Source organism: Quercus lobata, chromosome 2 (genome assembly GCF_001633185.2).
Source record: "Quercus lobata isolate SW786 chromosome 2, ValleyOak3.0 Primary Assembly, whole genome shotgun sequence".
Classification (NCBI taxonomy): domain Eukaryota; kingdom Viridiplantae; phylum Streptophyta; class Magnoliopsida; order Fagales; family Fagaceae; genus Quercus; species Quercus lobata.
The window spans coordinates 79,260,720-79,279,424 of record NC_044905.1 but is presented as its reverse complement, the minus strand read 5'-3'; the positions used below and the strand labels follow the sequence as shown (position 1 = coordinate 79,279,424).

Here is an 18,705-nt window from a genome sequence, read left to right as displayed (position 1 = left end):
TACATAAATTTTACAAATGAACATAATAATTTATGTAATTACTTGTCACAACAATAGAAAAATGCTAAATTTAAAAATAAAATTCATTTATCTCACTTTGAGCATTCCACTAATACTCGATCAATCACAGTTTACAGGGATACCCTGCATTTTATCTCATGTGTATTACAAACTTGTATGCCAACTTTTACAAGCAAGCTAATGTATATATATTAAGCAATTTCTTTATTGTGTTAATTGTTGAAGTAGTTCCAATCTCATTGATTGTCATGTTTATTTCTAAGACTTTTAATGTAAATTGGTAGTAATTTTAGCATGTTCCTAGATAAATTTCTTAATTAATTTTATTTTATTCTTGTTTAAAATTAAGTTAGCATATTAGTTTTTAGTACTCATGTAGTGAAATTTCTTCTATCTCTAGTTTCACTTATCATGTTTTCATATGTTAGGTTTTAGGTTGTGGTATCAAAACAAGTGTAAATGAGGGTGTCTTTAAAATAGTTTGGTTATATATTGTTATTGTGTCAAGTCAAGAAATTATTTGAAGATCTCAAGTTTCAGAAGACTCGCTTGAGTGAACTTAAACAAAAAGTCTGCTTGACTATTGCTCAAGCAAGACTGCATAAAACAGTAACTGAACTTGTTGAACCGATGTTTAAACCTAGTTACCCAAAAGTGATTTTTCCTTTGAAACACTTCATCACTAAACCCTTGATTATTTTTATTACTTTTATTATTTTTGGATTGTGATTAATTGATTATTACTCTGGTGTGCTAGCTAATTTATAAATTCTTAACTCTAGACTAAGCAAAACTTAATCAATTATTGGGGTAATTTTGCTAGTTGGGTTCAAACTAGACGTATAAATGTGCCTCCAATAGACGTATATGCATGTAACATAATGTTTCACGCTATGTTGCACGGACACGCCATTTTTGGCGTCGTGTCCGCGTCCGACACGTGTCGGACACCGGAACGGGGACGACGCGCCAGTTTCCGGTGTCCGGCGGTGTCCCTTTTTTTTTTTTTTTTTTTTTTTTTTTTTTTTTTTTTTTTTTCGCTTCTCTCCGACACGGCGCGACGCGGTTCCGACGCGTCGACACGCCAGCAGTAAAAAAAAAAAAAAAAAAAAAAGGAAAAAAGCACAGATTTTGACAGATGGACTTACCATTACCGTTGATCTGTGACAACCCTAAAACCATAAAACATTTTTAGAATCTGAAAATTGGAAGTTCAAACCACAAAACTCAAGTTCTTCACTTCTTCTCTGTTGCTGAAACCCACTTCGCTGCCGCTGCTGTCTGCTCTTCGCCGGAGTTAGCTCGTGCCGATCGGCGAGCTCTGACGTCGACGGCGTTCCATCCGTCCCTTCCGATCTCCATCTCTCTCGGCGCGGACAACAGGTCCGATTCACCTCTTCTCTGTTCTCTCTGCTTTTTTTTTTTTTTTTTTTTTTTTTTTTTTTTTTTTTTTTTTTCATTCTTTCTTTCAAGTGTTAATTTTAGCGTGGGTGGGTGTAATGTTTACTGTTAAGCACTTTTATATATATAACGTGTTTTGTCTGTTTTTTTTTTTTTTTACTGCTGCTGTGGTGGTGCCGTGACCTGTGTCTTTTTTTTTTTTTTTTCTTTTTTTTTTTTAGTTATAACTTATTATTTATAAATTTGTTTTTGTGCCCTGCTATAGTTTTATTTATTTATTGAAGTTAAATATTGTAGGTGAATTATTAAAATGAATCCTGAAAAAGAAAGTGAGAATGAGAAATCATCTTCTGAGAATGCTGCTCCTCTATGGAAATATGTTACTAGATTAGAAAAAGCAAGTGTTGGTGGTGGGAATGTTTCTTTTAGATGTAACTATTGTGAAAAATTTTTTAAGGGGTCTTATTCAAGGGTGAAGGCACACTTGTTAAAATTGCCTAAGTTTGGAATACAAGCATGTGCCAAGGTTGGAGATGAGTATCAAAATGAAATGCAGAAATTAGAAGATGCATTTGAGGAATCTTCGCGTAGATTGAAGAAGCCTAAGTTAGTGTCTTTACCAACTGATTCTCCTACTAGTCCTAATTTGGATAGTAGGGAGAGTAGTACAGCTACAAGTCATCCATTTTTCCAAAAAAAAAAAGGGGTTGGGATTGGGAATTCTCCTTTGGAGAGGGCTTTTAACAATCAATGTCGAGAGCAATTAGATTGTCTTATTGCTAGGACATTTTACTCTGCTGGCTTACCCTTTCACTTTGCTAAGAACCCGTATTGGATTGAGATGATCAAGTTTGCAGCTAATAATAATTTAGCGGGCTATGTTCCTCCGGGTTACAATAAATTAAGAACAACTTTGTTGCAAAAAGAGAAGGCACATATTGAGAAGTTGTTGAGGGCAATTAAAGACACTTGGAAAGAAAAGGGTTTAAGCATTGTAAGTGATGGGTGGACAGATGTACAAAAAAGGCCACTTATCAATTTTATGGCTACATCACAGAAAGGGCCAATTTTTATCAAATCCATTGATGGTACCAAAGAGTACAAAGACAAGCACTTCATTGCTGACTTGTTTTTAAAGGTTGTTGGTGAGGTTGGGCCTCAACATGTTGTCCAAATTATTACTGATAATGCGTCTGTTATGAAGGCTGCAGGATCTATTGTTGAAGCTGAATATCCTCATATATTTTGGTCACCTTGTGTTGTGCATACTCTCAATTTGGCTTTGAAGAATATATGTGCACCTAAGTACTCTTTGCAGAATGAGGATGCATATAATGAATGTAACTGGATTGCACAAGTTTCAGATGAGGCAACTTTCATTCGTATTTTCATCACAAATCATTCTATGAGATTAGCAATTTTTAATTCATATTCTCCTTTGAAGTTACTTGCTGTTGCTGAAACACGATTTGCTTCAATAATTATCATGCTTAAAAGATTGTTTCAAGTAAAACAAAATCTTCGAAATATGGTTGTTAGTGAGGAATGGATGTCATATAGAGAAGATGATGTAGGAAAAGCTCAAACTGTGAGGGATTATATTTTGAATGATTTGTGGTGGGACAAGGTCGAATACATTCTAAGATTCACAGAACCTATTTATGAGATGCTTCGAGTGGCTGACACGGATGCACCTATTCTCCATAAGGTGTATGAAATGTGGGATTCCATGATAGAAAATGTGAAGAAAGAAATATACCAACATGAAGGCAAGGAAGACTATGAGGAGTCTCCATTCTATGATGTGGTACACAATATACTTATTGAACGGTGGACTAAAAATTGCACACCACTTCATTGCCTAGCCCACTCCTTGAATCCAAAGTAATTTTTCTATCTCTTTAATCTTTTCGTTTATATTCTTTAGGTATTTCCAAATAAATAAACTAAAATCATTAGTTGTACTTGTTTATTTGTTTTTAACTAGGTATTATACTATTAAATGGATTGAGGAAGTTAGAGGCCGTGTTGCACCACATAAGGATGCTGAAATTTCAGTGGAGAGAAACAAGTGTCTCAAAAGGATCTTTCCTGATCCTGATGATAGGCAAAAAGTTAATGTGGAGTTTGGTTTGTTTAACTCATTACAGGTTTATGATGAGGATAACATGGAGGATAGGTGGAACTACAATCCAATGCTTTGGTGGTCAACTTATGGGTCTACTTTACCAATACTTCAAACTTTAGCTCTAAAACTTCTTGAACAGCCTTGCTCATCATCATGTGCTGAGAGGAATTGGAGTACCTATGGCTTCATCCATTCTATGAGGAGGAATAGAATTACTCCTAAACGTGCTGAAGATTTAGTGTTTGTTCATTCTAATCTTCGACTTCTTTCAAGGAGGAGGCCCGAGTACAATAGTGGAGAATCTAAGAAGTGGGACATTGGTGGAGATAATTGGGATGAGCCATTTGGAGGACCTGGGTTGCTTGAGGTTGCTTATCTCACACTAGATGAGCCAGAGATGGAGACAAGTATTGTTGAGAATAATGATTATGTTGATGATGATGATGTTGTTGTTCTTTGATAATCTTGTAGTTTAAAACTTGTTATCTTTTTATGTTTTTAGTTTGATGTTGAACTTGTTATCCTTTTATGTTTTTAGTTTGATGTTGAACTTATTATCCTTTTATGTTTTTAGTTTGATGTTGAACTTGTTATCCTTTTATGGTTTGTACTTTAAACATTTTATGTGTATTATTGTACTACTTTGGGTGTTAGTTTACTTATTTGTAGTTCTACATAATTTGAATTCTAGATATAAATGTATTTTATGTCTAAAAATATTAAAAAATGTGTCTAAATATAAAATTTAATTAATTATTTAACCGCCGTGTCGCCGCCGTGTCGTGTCCTTATTTTTCAAAAATTGCCGTATCCCCGTGTCCGTGTCCGTGTCGTGTCCGTGTCCGTGCAACTTAGGTTTCACGTCCTTTTAATATACGGATTATTACACCAAGAAAGTAATATGGGTATAGCACTGTCGTTTCTTATGCTACTATACGTAGCAAATTAACGAGCGATTGTGGTAGCTTGACCATCAAATCCCACTCGCTTTGTACTTTTGCCGTTGTAGCATTGGCTAGATGCCAATTTTGCCACAGCCAGTGTGCCACTAATGAAAACTAGCACTTCATTTTACTGAGGGGGTCATCTTTTATAAACAACAACAAATCAAAGAGAAAAGTAGAAAAATATATCCTCTTTTTGAAAATGAGTCCATGTTTTCTGGCCATAGTCAACATTAAACGCACGCTTAAAAAGAGCCAAAGTTGTATCCTTATCATACTCCTTACAAGATGACCTTTCAGCAAGCTCATCATATGATGCAAAAGCAGGCACATTTGTTTTTTCATGACAAACCTAGGTGCGGATCAAAGAGTTTTGTCATGTTAGTCACATCCTTGGGGTTCTCCCTCCAACTCCATGTGAAATGGCCTTGTTTAATTGGGCTTTTCTAATTGAAAACTCGACCAGTTAACCCCAGATATCCGACAGACTCCACCTAAAAGAATCTTAATTAGTCACTTCGGTCTCTATCAACTTCTTAGTTTTTACTCCATCACCATGAAAATTCATGATGAGAGAGTGGCCTGTGCAATACTTACATTTGGAAGCGTTTTTGGTTCTGATTTGGTTTGGGTCCAGTGTTTAAATACATTGCTACCGCACACGTCTATGATATGACACAGATTGGTATAGTCATATGTGTCACATGTGTCTTGTTTGTGTTAAGAGAAGCTTTGCCCATCATCTGATTGTTGACGAACACACTCAGGTGAATGTACATTTTGTGCTAAAATAACTAGAAAGACAAACTTAAAGTTAGAGAAGTCAGTACTATTTCTTTTTTTTAGGTATTGAAAGTTTTGAACCATAACATTACATCCCTCATCCCTGTCCTTTTTTTTTTTTTTCTCTCTCTCTGCAAGTGTTGTTTTGATGCTGTGAAAATAAAAGAATAAGGTTCCAAAAGGAGGAAGGAAAGCCACAAAAGAGAAGTGTTTAATCAATATTGTCATGGCCTCTGTGGGATGCAGAAAGAACAAGTACTAGCTAGAAAGACAACACATTCATCATGAAAGAATATTTTTTGAAATGCATCATGAAAGAATATTATTCGCGATGATGATTTATAGTTAGTGGCGATAGGAACAAAAAGTGAACAGTTCACTCCCACAGTTTGAAGGTCACAATGTCTGAGGATACACCACCTGGAATTTTCATGTAAGTGTTAAATCCAAGCCCAGTTTTACAATAATATTTGTTAGAAATACTGAATCAATTGTAGTGTATTTATCAAGTAATAACATATATAAGAGTGTCTTTATATAGTAGATAAGTGTGATGTACAAATATGCGTGCTAAGCAAGACAAGTAAAGTAGGCCTAAAGCTCACGAGCCTATTACACATTAACAGTTCCCTCAAACTCAAGGTGGGGTATCAGAGCAGTGAAATTCAAGCTCATCAAGACAATAATAAAATGAAGTTCCTTATGCCGACAATTTGTGTATTGGGTTGGGAATAATAACATGAAAATTTTTATTCCGCACGATGGGGTGTTGATAAGCATATTATTTGTAAATGACTCCATAAAACTTTAGATTAAATGATCTAATAGTATACAACAATGGCAACAGGAATACTAGTGGGAGATTACTAGCACCATTAATTCTCTTATGCTTGTCTTGTCTCATGCGGGGTGGTAATTGCTTTAAGTAAATTAGATACAATCTTATAGATTTGGCAGTAAAAAATGCATCGATCAAACAAATGATGAGCACTTGTAAGAATTGTGACACTAATAAATAATAAGAAGAAAAGCAAGGAAGAGTTGCACGATCGAGTATCAGCTAGTGGCAGTCATAAGGAATATGAAATATTGCTGATCAAATCTAGTCAGACTACTTTGAGGCTAGACAGGAAAAGCTCGTGCCTGTATAGTTGAGTGACACAACGGAAAGATTACAAGGTCAGCCATATCATGACTCAACTCCAATTTATGAGTTGTCCAGCAATGATCAAGAAAAAAAGAAGGGGATAAAAATTAATGAGTTGTAATCCATGATCTAGATAAAAAGGAGATAAAAGATTGAAAGAAAAAGAACAATGCTAAAGAAAATAATCTAGTCTACCCCTTTCTCTCTTCCTTTTGTGTGTGTGTTTGTTTCTAAAAAAAAAAAAAAAAACCTTTAGTAATTGAAGGACTCCTAATTAAATAAGGAAAATAAAAAAGGTATAAACAAATTAGCAGAAGAATATAATCAATTATAGGAGATGTACGTGATTCTTGATATGTATTAACTTGACATCCTATTATTTTGTTAAAACTTTTTGCTATAATATGTTATTTCCCATTTGAGCCATGCTGAAAATCTAGGATAATTATTGATGAATGTGCTAAAAGGGAACAATAGTACTAACATGCAAGGTGATAGTGTTCGACATAACCCGCGAGACGACACATTGGGTTAGTGTTCATTGATTAGTGTGAATGGGTTCATGTCAAATCACTCGATTTGTTGAAAACAATTTATAAATGAGTCAATTTTATCTCTGATTTATTTAACTTACAATAATCCAAAATTCAGTTCATTACTTTGTGTCAACCCAATAAAATATGTTTATTTAATGGGATAAAAATACTTGAGTTTGTGTCAACCCAAAATGACTTATTTATTAAGCATGTTATGTGAGTTGTGTCATGTTAACCTACTTAATAAACAGATCATGTTAGGGATGAAGGGCTTTGACACAATTATTAAATAAGTCAAGTTATGGTTAAATCATGTATTCGAATATCCAGACCTCACCACAACACAAACACAACTTGCCAACATGAATTTCCACCTTAACATACCCTTGGATGTGTGACTAGTTGTACCCTCCTCCCTTCCCCATTTCTCTGCATCAACCTAGTGGAACTATGTGTATTGAATGACAAAGAAGAGTTCTAATTACTAAATGTGGATATCTTTATTAGAAGGACAACATTTTCCTCCAAACTTAGTTGAAATAACCTCTTTCAATACATTTCATGGCAGTTAATAAGGTTATCAAATGACAAAAAGAGGCAGAGAGGTAGACTTAATAGAAAAATGTTTTCTTTAAACTATATAATAATGGATTCAGATCCTCTAGAGTTCTTAAGGTAATCTACCAATAGATTTCCTTAATCTTAACAATTAAGATTATTATTAATGGAATGCTAACATGGCAAAATTTAGACCATTAAATCATTAAATATCTAGACTATTAAATCATTAAAGAATGGTTAAGATTTAAGGAAATTTATTTGGTAGAGTACTCTAGAAAATCTAGAGGATCTGAATCCATATGTACATATATGACTTAATAGAAAAATATTTGATGGAAGTTTTTATACAAAAAACTAACTTAATGGAATTTTTTTATAAATGGGAAAATAATAAAAATAATAAGTCATGATAAAACATGTTTTAACTTTTAAGTATTAATTACACACATATATACATGTGTGTGTGTTATTTTGTGGTTTTTAAAATCATTAATATATTTAGTCTTGTTTTTTACCCTGCCATGGAGATTATCCATATTTATTAAATCTCATTACTTACTATAAATTATTTAAATATGTCATAGACTATTATTGAATATGTTATAGGAGAGGAAATGTATATTCGAAAATTTGTTTATTTGTCACATTAAATTTCTTCCAACCTAGGATGGAGGAAATTTATGATTATATCAAAATGGTAGACAAGTGCTTAAGATTAACTTATTGGGTTTTGATTGTTGTCAAATTGTGTGTCTATATAAAGAACAAGTAAAAGGGAAATTCCAATTGACAGTTATAATTGACAAGTGTCTCATTTTAAGTTAAAAATTTGATAGACAAATGTCACAATCTGAAAACATACGATCATATCAATACATAAAGGTCATTAGTTCCGTACACCTAAAACGCTATTCTTAAAGTAGTGCTATATATCTTCCACACATGGTGCCTTCCTCAATCAATCCAATTCAGAACCTTATGCGTTCCTCAAAGAATATATGATATACGATCATATGGGCAACCAGTAGGCACAAATCATTGTGTTATATAGGACGGCTTGCCTCAAGTGTACCAAAGTGTACTTCATGTTACCACCTTCTAAGGTTTAGGCACAATACACTTCATTTTAGCACCTTCTAAGGTTTAGGCACAATACACTTCATTTTAGCACCTTCTAAGGTTTAGAGTCTTTAGACGCAATTGGCTAATTCCGATATTAGGCATCTGTGTTTGGAATCTAGGGACTAGGATACATCCATAGACATAGTGGGCACTTATGCTAATAAGGCGTACTAGGACGAAGGTGAGTACGTTGTAATAATGTATTTTAATCCAGATATATGCCATATTTGATGTTCGGTCTCTTATTCAATAGCAAGATATTTTACTAGTTAAGAAAAAATTCACGTTTTAATGGATAATTAATCCAATTATATTATAGGATCTTAGTATTGGCATATTTTGCAAGGTGGTCGATACCATACCGGCCAGTATGTATCGTACTGGTACGTATACTGGTATCAAAATGTCAACATTTAATACCAGTTCAAATACCAGCCATACCAGCCATACTGGCTGATTTCAGGTATTACCGGCCAATACCGGGTGTATGGGCCAGTACAAAAAAAAAAGCTTCCTTTTTTTATTATTATTATTTTTTATAGTTTTATAATTTTTGAATTTTTGTAAGGGCAGAATGGTAACTTACTTGCATTAATTAATTAATTTTGAGAAGCAAGCCATAAATTTTCATTAAAACAAACTAGCCAAAATCGGCTTGAAGTACACTTTGTAACTGTGATGGAACATCCTCCATCCACACTAAATTACTACTAACATGTCTTGCTAGGTTATGTGCTAAACTATTGTCTTGTCTGTGAGTGTGAGAGAAACTTAAGCTGCTAAACATGTCCATAGTTGGTCTTGCTGTAGAAAATAGATGACCAAACGTGGTAAGGGACTCCTCTTCACTATTTAGGGCTTTAATTACCACCTTTGAGTCACCCTTAATAATGATAGATGAAAAGCCTAGCTCAGTTGCAAAGGAAACCGCTCAGGTTGTTGCCAGAGCTTCAACATCCTCGATGGAAGGTGGAAGCACAATGTTCTCGGACAAAGAAGTGAGAACCTGACCTTGATGATTTCGTATCACCACACCCAACCCTGCTCTTTTGTCTTATACAGCCCCATCAAAGTTTGCTTTGAGTTTTGTCATTGGAGGATGTTAGGTTTTAAGGAATTAGGAACTAATGTATTAGAACTTCATTTTGTAATGTTGACAAACCATGATCAAAACGTTTTAATCTTGTTTAGACTCGTTTAGACTTGCTCAAAGTATGCGTTATTATGTAAAGTTGGAATCAAGTTACTGCAGGATTTACTGTGTAAATCTGCTTGGCTAGATCGATCGAGAATTAGACTCGATCGATTGAAAGTCGTGTAGATTGTTTTTTTCTGCAGAATTTCCAACTCAGCTCAAGCCCATTTGACGTGTAGGGTTTTATGTTTTGCCTTAAGTATAAAAGGGAAAATCCTAGCCATGTTTTGTGGTTGCTCTTTATGCTGTGTGTATGAATATTCTGTGAAATTTAGAGGTGTTTGCCTTCACATACACTTAGGGTTTTCAATCTCAAGATTGATGTCGAGAGCTTGGTGGTCAATTTAGTTGCTGCTTTCAAGAGCTTAAAGATACACAAGCGGGAGTGCCTGTACTTGCTAGGAATCCAAGAAAGAAGTAGTCCGTGGACTCGGCATTGTCACGTGGTCGTGGTAGTAAGTTTCCTACTCGAGGTAGCAATAGGATGTTAGTGGTCTAAGTCGCTATTGTGTAAACTTCAATTCTTTCATAGTGGATTCGTATTACCTTGAGAATAGTTAGATTAAATCCTTCATAGGTTTTTTACCGGTTTGGTTTTTCTGAGTTATTATATTGTTGTATTCTTTATTTTTTGCACTTTACAATAATATGATATATGTGTGTTAACCTTTGATAATTTGATTAAGTAATCACTTGGCTAATTAACTAGGTTAATCTGATTGCATTTTAAGGGGTCTAAAAACAAACAGAAGAGGTTTCCATTTGACTTGCTGCCTTTCTGCTCTTGGTAGCTGAGGTTGCCGCTCCGAAAGCACCTGCAAGAACTCTTGTAGCATTTGGGTGGCAAGAGGGTAGATTTGATTGTAAGGGAAATCTTTCTGGCTGACCCTAACTTGATTCTAGTGATACCATATCGTCCAAGCGATAGTGGAAAAGTTCTCTAGATCCTAATTTTTAGCAATAACGTGTTGGACTAGTGCATGAAAAGATGAGAAGCTTGAACCTCCTCTGAAGCTCCATTGATTATCTGACTCCCACACCACCGACAATTTTAGGCATTCCCAAAGTGCATGAAGGACTGTTTTGGGAGAGGCACGGTAGTGATCACAAATGCTCTCAGTTAGAACTTTCCTATGGACCAAGTTTGTCTTTGCTAGAATTGCATTCTTACATGCTCTCCACACGAAATTCCTAACTTTATTAGGAACTGTAGCCTCCCAAATCTTCTTCCAGAGAACTTGAAGAAGGCTCGGGTTGTTTGAACTTGTACCTTGAATGCAATTTTCATTAACAAGAAACTTATAGCCTGATATGACAGAGTAGTTACCTGAAGAGGCAAACAGCCAAATAACTTTATCCTCAGTCCACTTCTGATTCAATGGGATGCTCAATATCAATTTAGCTTCTTGTGGAGTGAACAAATCGTTGATTAATTCAGACTCCCACCTGTGAGAAACCGGGTTGATGAATTCCATCAATTTGGCTTCTTGAAATCCTTCCACCACTGGTGATTGCACTGTATGATGATCCAAAGATGGTAACCAGGCATCGTTTTACACGCTAATATTCTCCCCACAGCCAACTTTTCATCTAGCTCCTCTCTTTAACATGTCTCTTGCTTTCAGTATACTCTACCAAGCGTAAGACCCCTTTGAAGATTGAGCAGCCTCCATGATGGAGCAATTTGAAAAGAATTTAGCCTTGAAAATTCGATAAAATAAATAATTTTTATTGTGAAGGGGATGCCATGCCTATTTTGCTAAGAGTGCATCATTAAATAAGGCTAGATCCTTAAAACCCATACCTCAATCTTTCTTTGGTTGACAAAGATTTTCCCACTTCACCCAATGGATTTTCCTACGGTCTCCTCTTTGTCGCCACCAAAATTTTCTAACAATACTTTCAATTTCAGAGCATAGACCTACCGGAATTTTAAAGCAAACTCATGGTATAGGTGGGGATTGCTTGTACCACTGCTTTAATTAGGACCTCCCTACTTGCTTTTGAGAGTAGCTTTTCTTCCCAACCTTGTAATTTTCTCCACACCTAGCCTTCTTCCTCTCCCCCACAAATGATGGTAATCCTAAGTACTTCTCATATTGCTTGATTTCAGGAACTCCCAAGGCTTGCTTTATGTGGTTTCTCATGTCCTTTGAGGTGAGCTTGTTGCAGAATATGGTAGTTTTATTCTTATTAATCTGTTGTGCATTAATTTATTAGTATTATTTGTTTTCTTAGTATGCAATGAACAATTAAGTTTTCTATTTTTTATATTGTGTTTTTTTTTTCTTTTAATTGATGCTAAAGTCTAAAACCATGAATAATTTGTTCTGAATTGAGGTAATGTTTTATGGTAAACTTTTATATTTAGTATAACACACACACACACACACACACACACACATATTTATGAATATGAAAAATAACAGTAAATCCGAAATGGTACACCAGTATTAACCAGTACCAAAATATATCGTTCCACTGGTCAAATTGGTACAGCCTCCAATACGAGATTGACTCCCTTGATATTATTTTGTACCAATTTTTCGTGTACTTTTCTGTTGATATTTTCGTTTTACTTGTTAAATTCTAAGTAATTAGGAAGTAATGTATTAGAACTTTATTTTGTATGTTGGCAAACCATGATCAAAACAAGTTTAGTCTTGTTTTAGACTGGCTCAAAGTATAGGCCTTTTATGTAAAGTTGGAATCGAGTTACTGCAGAATTGAGTATGCAATTCTGTTTGGCTCGATCGATCGAGAATTAGACTTGATCGATCGAAAGTCGTGTAGATTGTTTTTTCTGTAGAATTTCCAACTCAGCCCTAAGCCCATATGACTTGTAGGGTTTTATGTTTTGCCCTAGGTATAAAAGGGAAACCCTAGCCACGTTTTTGAGGTTGCTCCTTATGCTGTGTGTGTGAATATTTTGTGAGATCTAGAGGTGTTTTCCTTCACATATACTTAGGGTTTCCAAGATTCAAGATTATGTCAAGAACTTGGTGATCATTCAGTTACTGCATTCAAGAAGCTTAAAGATACACAAGCTGGTGTGCTTGTACTCGCTAGGAATCCAAGAAAGAAGTAGTTCGTGGACTCGGAGCTATCATGGGGTCGTGGTAGTAAGTTTCCTACTCGAGGTAGCAATAGGATGTTAGTGGTCTAAGTCGCTATTGTGTAAACTTCAATTCTTTCATAGTGGATTTAGGTTTACCTTGAGGATAGCTAGGTTAAATCCTCCCCAAGTTTTTACCGGTTTGGTTTCCTGGGTTATCATATCTTTGTGTTCTTTATTTTCCGCACTTTACACATTGATATGATATATTTGTGTTAACCCAGATCTGATAATTTGACTAAGTAATCACTTGGCTAAATAACTAGGTTAATCTGGTTTTGTTTTAAGGGGTCTAAAAACAAACAGTACCGTGTTACATTTGTGGGTTCATTATACTCGGTTGAGAGTTCAATTTGCTAAAAAGTGAAATTTCTGAACTAAACATCTTAATAGATATTAATATGTTAGGTGAGTTGAGGGGTGAGTTCAAAATTTGAAAAAGTAGTTGGAATAATAACTTTAGAGGACACTTGGCAGTAACTTAGTTTTCATGAGCTTGAGAGAAATCGGTTATTTGCATCATTTTTTGTACCCATCCTTTAAGCCCTCTCATATTCCTCTAAAACCCGTGAGATTAAGCACTAAATTCCCATGTTGAAGAGCTAGATAGCAACCACAAACCTTAGAGCCTAAACTCATTTATTCTCTCTACCTTTTTCCTCTCTAATTTCCAAATTCCATAATGTACGTTTTTAGACCCCTTAAAACACAAGTTGTTTAACCTAGTTATTTAGCCAAGTAACTACTTAGATAAATTATTCAGATCTAGGTTAACTCAATAAAATCATATCATGTAAGTGATACAGAAATATAAAGAACACACGATATGATAACCCAAGAAAATCAAACCAGTAAAAAACCTGGGGAGGATTTAACCTAGCTATTCTCAAGGTAAAACAGATCCACTATGAAAGAATTGAAGTTTTTATAATAGAATTTAGACCATTAACATCCTATTGATACATCGTGTAGAAAACTTACTACCACAACCACGTGACAGTTTCGAGTCCATGGACTACTTCTTTACTTAATCCAATGTAACCACAAGTACTCCCACTTGTGACTTTGAGACTCCACTCAAAGGTTTCAGATCTTCTTTAAATTATTTATGCAATAACTGAAGCAATCAACAAGTTTTTGACATAATCTTGATCTTGATAACTCTAAGTGTGTATGAAGGTAAACACCTTTAGATCTCACAAGAGATTCAACACACAACACATCAAAGACCTCTAAAACGTCGCTAGGGTTTATCCTTTTATACTTGAAGTAAAACATAAAACCCTACACGTCAAATCGGGCTTGGGCTGAGTTAGAAATTTTGTAGAAAAAAATAATCCGCTCGAGGTTCGATCGATTGAGTCTAATTTTCGATCGATCGAGCCTTGCAGATTTAGTCTAATAAATCCTGCAATCACTTGATTCCAACTTTACAAATAAACACACTTTGAGCAACCTAAATCTAGACTCTAAATTTTGATTATGGTTTGCCAACACATTACAAATTGAAGTTCTAATACATTTAATTCCTAAAATACATCATGAGCCAAAATAAAATGAAGTACATCAAGAAGCTCCTAGATATAATCTATGTACCCCAAAACAAAAAACTCCGTCTATCTCCATGCATAATATGTACTCCCCCTTTTTGTGATGAAGTGCTAAAGGGTAATCAAGGCTCATCATCAAAAGGAGGTGGTGGAGGAGACCGTTGAACACTCACCAAATCAACACGTAAAGCTTGAAGCTCCGCAAGCACATCCACCAAAATTTGTCCATGCGCCACCTGAATAATAATGATAGTGTCCAGCATACTCCGTAGAGAAGCATTGCTCAAAGAAGAAGGTGGAGGATCAATAGCGGCGGTAGGATTAACAAACTCCTCAGTAGAAGGATCACCAGATCGAGGAGGCCGAGATGCATCACCTGTGGAAGACTCAAATTTGGGGCGTTTAGAGCTAGCTTTCATCTGAGCTGCTCTTTGCCTAAGGAAGGTGGCAAGAAAGTCCAGACTTAACTCTGGACTTTTTTGCCTAAGCAAGAAAGTCCTCTAAACCCAAATCTAACAAAATTCTATGAATGAAAACAGGAAAGAAAAGACCATGCCCTTTCGAACTACTCCTATGAACCTTAACAAGTGATTGAATGAAAAGAGTAGGAAAACTCATAGGAGAATCGGTGACAAGAGCATACAAAAATGCACATCTCTCAATAGGAATGGTGTGCAAGTGAGAGATAGAGATAGGCCAAATAGAATGACAAGAAATTTGGAAAAACAAATAGTTGAGCTCAATAAGCTCATGAGAGGTGACACGAGGATTAGTACCCCACTGAATGGAAGTACTAGTGATGTAAGACATAATGTCATCGAGAGGAGGGACCTCGGTGTAAGGATAAACAAGTTGCTGTACCAAAGGTACATGAAGAGTAGAGGCCACTACCTTAGGAGTAATGACATACACTTCACCCCGTATCCAACTCGTCACATGTTGGATGTTGGAATCATCGGAGTGGATAGAGAGGTTCGAGTAGAACTCTCTAATCAAAACAGCTGGAGGAGGATGATCTACATCTAAAAGAGGCAACCAACCCCTACGATCAAAACTCCTACATATCTCCAGATCAACCTCATCTAGAGTTACTTTACACTCAGCCCACTCCTTTCTATAAACATTTAGATTCTCATAGGTTTCTTGGTTTTTCAGGGTTAGAAACCTATCACTCTGGAAAATAGGGGTAGAGGGGGTGATGGTTTTCTTTGCTCTAGTCTTTCTAACCATGATGCTAAGAGTTGAAAAAAAAAAGAAAAAAAAGAACCAAGGGTAGACTACATTAGAGAGGGTTAGAGCACAAAAATATCAATGAATAACAATCTATATGAAGCATGTAATGAATGCACGAATGATGCAGGCTCTAATGCATTGAAATTTGTTCAATTTTACTTCATAAACCATCAATTGACTTGAACATATAGTTTTAGACCAAAAACCCCAAATTTTGAAAAACCAAATTTCAAAAATCCTAACAAATTGATCAATTTATCATCACACTAGTTAGATAACATCATATAATGACATAATCAACCAATAACACAAGTCAATCTCATCAATTTTAGCCAAATTGAACAAAATCCCCAACAATTTCACAAAGTTTCAAGCCCTAGAATTTCAAAATTTTCTCAAATCACAAAATTAATCAAATTAATGCATGGGAAACATGTTAATAACATCCAAGAACAAAAACCTATTAAACAAAATTGATTAAAAACAACTGATTTGAATAAAAATCCCAAAATCCCTAGGTTCGAAATTTTCAATAAAAATGCATGAAAATTGTGATTTTAATGAAAAAGAAGGGGTAATTAGGTCTTACTTGCACTTGAGGACAAAAACCCTTGAGAAATTTGAGGAAGAAAATGACAAAAAGGGTTTAGATTGGATCGGTTAAAGAAGAACAGTGAAAAAGAGTTTGAAAAGTTTGAAAAAGTATGAAGAACACGTGAGAAAAGACTTTTTAAAACACCTTCTAACCAAATTTTGATCGGTCGAAAATAAGCCTCGATTGATTGAAAAACAGATTCGATCGATCCAACATCAATCGAGCACCGATCAAGTCAGGCAGATTCAAACCTAAATTTTTATTGCATTTTCGATCGGTCGAGCAACAGCTTCGATCGGTTGAAAATTTGGAAAATTCAAATTTTTGAAGAACAGAGCAATTTAATGTAGGAACTCCTCAAAGCATAGTGTTTCATGAATGAGATGCATGAGTATGAGATTAAAAGCTTTTCGAAAGCATTTGAATGCAACCTAGATCTTCCAACAACAAGTTTTTTTTTAATCAAATTGTCCTAAAAACACAAATATTAAACACATTATGCATTAAAATCAAGGAATATATAATCTTGGATGGCCAAACCAAATTCACACACAATATCATGTACTAAGTTTAGTAAAGAATAACTTGTGTAGTGTGTGCAATTAGGCATTAATCCGAGGCTACACCTTATGTTTTTTTTGTGCATGTGCTACACTTTCTCGAGCACAAAATCTTATAATATGCACTAAGGTGTTCGTGATTGGCTAGTAAATAGTGGTGAGATGGTTATTTATGCCTTTCTCTTATGATTTTTTAGTCCTTACAATCAAAAGCATGTGGCTTCAAAATGAAGATCATGTGATTAAAAACTATAAACAATTCCCATACAACATGTACTACACAGCTAAAACTAGCAAAGTACAGTAAAATTAAGCTCATTCAAGCTAAATAAGGTCAACAAGCATATTATGTAAAGATAATATGGTCAGCCTAGATTACAAGTCTAAGAGAAATAATGCAAAACACATTTTTCCTTCTTTCCCTTTTTAATTTTTTTTTAAAAAAAAAAGGAATAACAAAAACAACCTATCATGAAATGCATGAATGTTATGCAATGCAAATCCTAAAAAAAAAAAAAACAGCAAAAGGAGAATGATCATAAAGAATATAGAGATGAAGCACAAGGATCATGTCAGAAAGACTAAATTAGATTGCGCCTTTTGCATCCAAAACCTTTTAAGTGCAGCTCTTGCATTGAAGTTATTATTCATATTAGAATGATGAGCAACTCCAAGATTGGTATAAAGGTTTAACACTTTTACCAACTCACCAATAAGTACCATAGGATCTTGTGCATGAGGCACGGGTACTTTTGGCTTATTTGCTTACTTTGCAGCTTGCAACTTGAAACAGTTTGGATGTATATGCCCAATTTTTCCACAAAAATGACAAACTCATAAAAGTCTATCATGCAACTTATCCTTAGGGAGGGTAGGATTCTTAGGCTTAGATTCTTTAAGATCAACTTTAATCTTCCTAAGAGGTGGTGTAACTTATACTGGTTTGACAATCTCACTCTTAGGGGGCTCAGAAGAAGAAACAAAATTTGTGGAATGAGTTTCAGATACAGAGATGCTATCTTCAAAACCTAGACCAGTTTTGTCTAAGGGAGACTTCTGAATACTCAATATGTGATCAAGTTTAGGACTAGCAGACCTATTTGTTTGTTCTCTAGTAACAGATAATTCTAGTTTCAAATTCTTAATTTTATCAAGCAATACCATGTTTTCAGTCTTCACCTTATTAATCAATTCATTAGCATCAAACAATTTCAACAGCAAATTTTTCTTATTGAGTTCAAGAGAAGCAAATTTCTTTAAACCTAAGTCAACATTCATAGCATCTTTTGCAGCAATTTTGCAAAGCTTATTATAGGCTTCTTGCAAATCGACATTCTTAGAGAGTTCCCCATCAGAAGGGTTCTCATCAATCACAACACTTTCATCAACTATAGCAGTAGCTGTGAAAGCAATGAAATTTTCATCCTCATCACTACTAGACTCATGATCAGAAACTTCATCATCACTAAGGGTTTCAGCCATAATTTTACCCTTTGATCTCAAGAAGGTAGGACATTTTGATTTCACATGACTATACCTTTGACAACCAAAATATTGTTGACCCAAGGAATTATTAGAGGTTTGACCTATTTTTTCTTTAGATTTATCAGTATTGTTCACTTTAGTGGATTCATTCATCTTAAAATTTCTAGGTTCAGCATTGTTTTTACCTCTTTCCTTTCTGTTGTTGTTCTTAAGAAAGTTTCTAAAGTTTTTGGCAAAATAAGCAATCTCTGTAGAAGAGAGTTCATAATTAAATCCATTACCATCAACATCATCAACTGACTTAAGAGCCATTGATTTGGATTTGTTTG

General features: G+C 34.9%; 1 protein-coding gene across 1 annotated transcript; it reads left to right on the top strand.

Moving 5' to 3' along the window:
- The first annotated feature begins 1,732 nt into the window (after positions 1-1,732).
- On the top strand, positions 1,733-4,203 carry LOC115971737. The gene is made up of 2 exons (XM_031091765.1): positions 1,733-3,306; positions 3,410-4,203. Exons 1-2 carry the CDS (start codon positions 1,733-1,735, stop codon positions 4,008-4,010), a joined length of 2,175 nt encoding a protein of 724 aa, XP_030947625.1. The 3' UTR covers positions 4,011-4,203.
- Positions 4,204-18,705: the final 14,502 nt, after the last annotated feature.

Bases quoted from the DNA above. Each gene is read 5' to 3' on its own strand.
- LOC115971737 (XM_031091765.1), top strand. From the start codon at position 1,733: ATGAATCCTGAAAAAGAAAGTGAGAATGAGAAATCATCTTCTGAGAAT. The intron at 3,307-3,409 runs GTAATTTTTCTA...GTTTTTAACTAG, and splicing joins GCCCACTCCTTGAATCCAAA to GTATTATACTATTAAATGGA.